This window comes from Alligator sinensis, unplaced genomic scaffold (genome assembly GCF_000455745.1).
Source record: "Alligator sinensis unplaced genomic scaffold, ASM45574v1 scaffold333_1, whole genome shotgun sequence".
Taxonomy (NCBI): domain Eukaryota; kingdom Metazoa; phylum Chordata; order Crocodylia; family Alligatoridae; genus Alligator; species Alligator sinensis.
This window is the reverse complement of record NW_005842381.1, coordinates 13,068-17,950: the sequence shown is the minus strand read 5'-3', so window position 1 is coordinate 17,950 and position 4,883 is coordinate 13,068. Positions and strand designations below refer to the sequence as shown.

Below are 4,883 nucleotides of genomic sequence, written 5' to 3'. Positions count from 1 at the left end.
AAACCTTTTTTTTTTGGGGGGGGGGGGGTTGAGAAAAAACCCCCACAAGTTTAGGGAACTACCTACTATGGAAATAATAAACTCTTGCAGGAGCAGAGGTGTTAAACTCATTTTGTGGAGCCCTCAGTTGCATGAGCTCTGCCTGCCTGAAAACACTCTTCAGATGCCTGCCACACAGAAGTTTCTCTCATACCCCTTACCCCCCTCAACCTCCATGCCAAATCAGTGATCATTTAGTAAGAGTCACAAATGGTTGTTTTAGATGGAGCAGGTGGGTAAATGATTTATGTTTAAACTGCTCCATAAAATAAGTCTGGGGATTTTTTTTTCACACAAACACACAAAAAACCCCACAGATTCACTGCATATTAAAGCTTTCAGGTGTGTTAGTAAAACATACAGCAACTAGCCTGGCTTTAAGCATGAGCCAAGTGGTAGCAAAGACTATAGAGAAAAATCTAACAACCTTAATTACCAGCATTATGTTTACAACTTTCAACACAAAAATCAGATTAACAACGAAGTGGAAAATACTCAGCACAGTGGTCACGATATTAAAGTACAGAACACTTAATAACAGCAACAGGCTCGCATACCTACTTCCCCATGCTCCAAATATACTGCAATGTAGATGATTTACACAGTTAAACCAGTTTAATCTGTACTCGATTCATCTGCATGTCTGAACACACAAAGATTAGAATGGCAACAAATGGTATATCATGCACTGGTTAGTAATTTAATAATGTGTTGTTTTGCCATTTTTAACAATCCAGATGAAACTGAATACTACCAAGTGATTAGGATGAAAGTAGTATCCCCATGTATTTGCCATGTAAAAACCACCAAATTCAAACTTCATTACATAAAATCTATGTGTTTCAAAGATTTCTTTGTCCCTTCTGTTATGCCACTGCACAATCACAGTTATACACAAAATAAAAATGCCTACTGCTTATCCTAAATGTATTTCAGTTAGCTCAAAGGAGACTGGTGTATGTTTCTTTTCTGTATTTGATCTAACATCATTAGAAATCTTTGTAGGTAACATCAAGGCTGTATTTTTGAGCTAAGCCAACTATAAAATACATTTGCTCTACTTAAAAATCTTACAGTCAGAACAAACTCAAAAGTTCCCTAATTAATACTGTTTTCTTATATTATCAGCACAACAGCATCACTTGGAGTTGTCCCACACTGAGGCACTCAAGTTACATGTTTTACAGCAGCTTTCCAAAAATTCTGACCCTGATGCTAGGGACAGACATTCAAAAAGCCTGAGCCTGAATTGATTCAACCTTCACAGGTTAGTCTAACCTGGCTAGGCTGAACCGGTTTCCAACCATACAGACAATCCCTCTGATCTAAGGAAACTCAGGCACATGCCTGCAGTGGCTCACGCTGGAAGCCAGGGGGCACTAAAGCAACCTTCCCTGCCCTTCCACAGAGCTACACTGAGGGGGGTGTGACCAGGCCCCAGCAGGGCTCTGATTAGGGAGGGGTGGAGCCCCCACCCTGCCTGCAGTCCCAGACTTTTACCCACTTGCTACTCAAGGGGCAGGAGTGTTGCCAGCCTGCAGACCCAGGCTATCACTGAGGCAAGGAGGGGTGTGCGGTGCATGCATCTGTTGGTGATACTGAGCTTTTCGCTCTCCCTCCCTGCTTCTGTATACTGTCTGCAGCAAACTGACAGGGAAGCAAGCCAGGGGGAGGGGGGAGCTGATAACAGTGTCTATCACCATTATCTCAGTGTTTATTATCCCATTAAGAAAAACAGAGAAGTTACCATCTGTTAATTCAGCACAGACCCAGCATGTGGTCTGTTGGCTAATGCACAGACATCTCTCAGCAAGGCAGAGGGCAGGGGGGAATTTGTGCTTAGGAGAGAGTAGTGAGGGGGAAGAGGGGGGAGCAAATAGTTCTTCTCAAATAGCCTTTCCAAGGAAGGACATTAAACTACCTGTTGATAAGCTCCAAAAAGCCTATTTGCCTTTGTCTCTCCCACAGCATGGACTCTAGCCAGCATGTGGTCTGCTAGCTAATGCCAAGGTGTCTGCATAAAGTAGAGGGGCTGGGGGGTTGGGTGGGGAATAACCCATGCTTAGCACAGAGAAGCCAGGTAGATGCAGAGGGAGGGGCCAGCACTGCTGTGGAGTAGAGAGCCCTGCCCAGCCCAAGAGCATGCCGGGATGCTGGGGGGACTCTGGTTTATCTTAAACCAGCAAGGGATCTGGGACAGACTTTGCATAAACTGGTCTAACCCAAATCAGTTAACTCTGATAATACATTCAACCAGGTTTATCTCAAACTGGTTTCAGCCATTTTCAAACTGGTTTATGTGCACTGAACATCTGTTCTGTTACAGGTTTAAACCAGTTTCTGATCACTTAAACTGGTTAATGTCTGTCCCTAGCCTGAAAGTACATTTTAAAATTATTTATGTTCTTATGACTTAAAAACTTACCTTACAAAGAAAGCTCACGTTAAAGCCCAATGATTGGGCATTTCTTGAGCCTGAATTCATGTAGTTTCCAATCAACAAAACTAATTCTAACAGCCTACTAAAGCTCTCACTCTTCTTCAGCTCTTCACAGGCTAGCGTTACTGCCATGATGCCAGGTTTGATGTTGTTCACATGCTCCTCAAACATAAGCTTGAAAAGGATGCCATTGAGCCGAGGTCGTAACATTTTCACTGAACTCATCTGCAACATAAAAAATGTTCATTCAGAATGTGCACAGGAAGAATAAAAAGCTTATTTATGCAATGTAGCTGAATTTTAAAACACTGTCCCTGTCCAGCAAGAAACAGCACAGTATAGCTGCATTTGTATCGTTTGTTCAGCCTTGGCTTTCTAGGAATATGTAGCTACAAACACCATAAACAATGTATGTTTGAATTTAACCAATTAATTGAAACAGCATAGTTAACATCAAAACATTAACTTAAACAATAAATAACATAAATTTACATAAATTACAGAATCAGTGGAAATTAGTGTTGTACACTGCCAAAATCCCTCTTTCAAGTGAACTATATGTAAGCCAGTACAGTGAAAAAGTAAAAACTGAAGATTAACTCAAAATGCAGTCACAAAAGCATTCTGTTACTGAAAGAATCATTCCAAAACACTGATAATTATTTGTTTCAAATCTGAAAAGACCTACAAAAACTTCTCATGTTACCTACAAAGACTTCCCTACCTCTGATTGTGCTTCAGTACATTTTACATACATTACCTCTTATAAATCATAGGACCATTCTTCTAGTGTTGTAAGTCGGTTTCAAATATGTGTTAGAATGTTCCTAGTAAGTTACTGTTATAATAAACTTACAGCAACATATTTCTAAGTCTTGCATTTACCTATGTCCTTAACAGCGCTGCTTGGAATTACTAGGTTTTAAGTAACACCGAAAATCTCCAGCAAGCGTTTATAAAGTACTGGCATGCTTCTCTCAAGCATACCAGTACCTGGAACTGACCACTAATATTGGAAAAAAGAGAAAATGCTTTACCAGCCTGCTCTGAGCCAATTAACTCCTCTGGCAAAGATCATCATTGATGGACAGGAGCTCGAGAACACTGAACACTTTGGATACCTCGGCAGCCATCTCTCAAAGAAGGCCAACATCCATAAGGAGATCCAGCATAGCATCCGATGTGCCAAGTTTTGCATTCAGAAGACTGAATAATCATGTGTTCAATGATAATGACATCAGGACTTGTACAAAGCTCCTACTATATAATACCAACTTTTCTCTACAGCTGTGAAACTTGGTCCTTACAGGGACCACCTGAAAAGCTTGGAATGTCTTCACCAGCGCTACCTCCAAAAGATCCTTGATCAAAGTGGGAGGATTGTCATGCAAATGCCAATGTCCTTGTTGGTGCTAACACCACCAGTATGGAAGCACTGATTATTCAACATCAGCTGTGGTGGACAGGGCATTGTGTGTGCATGACCGATGTACATTTACCAAACCAACTGCTATACTCCCAACCAGTCAAGGACAAAGCACATGCAGGAGCCTGGGGGAATGCTTCAAAGACACCCTCAAGGCAAAAGTTAAGAAGTATGACACTGACACCACAAACTGGGAAAAACTAGCCCAGGACAGGGCTAAATGGCGATGCCTTGTGAGAGAAGGTGCATCTTACTTTGAGGAAAACTGTCCTCAAAGACAGCCCTGGAGGCAGAACAACAACAGAAATGGAAGGAAAGGAAACAAGATTGAGAAATCAAAAAATGTACATTAGATTCAGATTCTTGTAGACACTAGTAGACAATAGTAATTATCTTGCTGGATCATGTCAGTGGCCCATTTAGCCCAATATTCTGCACTTGACATAATACAGTTGTGCGGGCCGGCTCCCAATCTCGGGGGCAAGCCGGGCCCGTCTTTGTGCACACAGGCTGTGGCCAGCAGCCCGGGCACGCGGGGCCGGAGAAAACCGTGGCGCGGTATGGTACGCTCGAGCTAGAATCAGTCACGGAGGCGTAATGGTTGATTGAAAAGATTATTTACTTACACCCAAGGTGGTCGCGGTGTAGGCTGGTCAGCTTTCCAGGCGCAGCTCCGCTTGAGTTCTCATTGGAGGACTCTGATAGACTTGGTTCCTTGACCCCGGAGTGTTTTAGGCTCCGCGGGTTTAACAATTCTCTCTCACGGAGCAGCTGAATCTCCGTGGGTTTTGTTCAGTTCCCAGGTCCCCCGGAGCTGTTAAGACTCCGTGGGTTCGAAACTTGGATCCATAGGATAGGGATACGTCTAGGGTTGCGCTCGACGACGGGGAGAGGCTAGAGGTTATTGGCCCCGGAGTTGTTAAGGCTCCGAGGGTTCGGTAAATAGGTTCCCCGGAGTTGTTGAAGCTCCGTGGGTTC

At 43.0% G+C, this 4,883-nt stretch overlaps 1 protein-coding gene across 1 annotated transcript in view; it reads right to left on the bottom strand.

Moving 5' to 3' along the window:
• LOC102387533 (protein diaphanous homolog 2-like) overlaps positions 1–2,718 on the bottom strand; it is a 455,665-nt gene extending 452,947 nt beyond the window's left edge. Inside the window, exon 1 of the mRNA XM_006029471.3 lies at positions 2,465–2,718. Within this exon, the coding sequence (XP_006029533.2) occupies positions 2,465–2,713 (249 nt within the window). The 5' untranslated portion in view covers positions 2,714–2,718. The remainder of the gene's footprint in view (positions 1–2,464) is intronic.
• Positions 2,719–4,883: the final 2,165 nt, after the last annotated feature.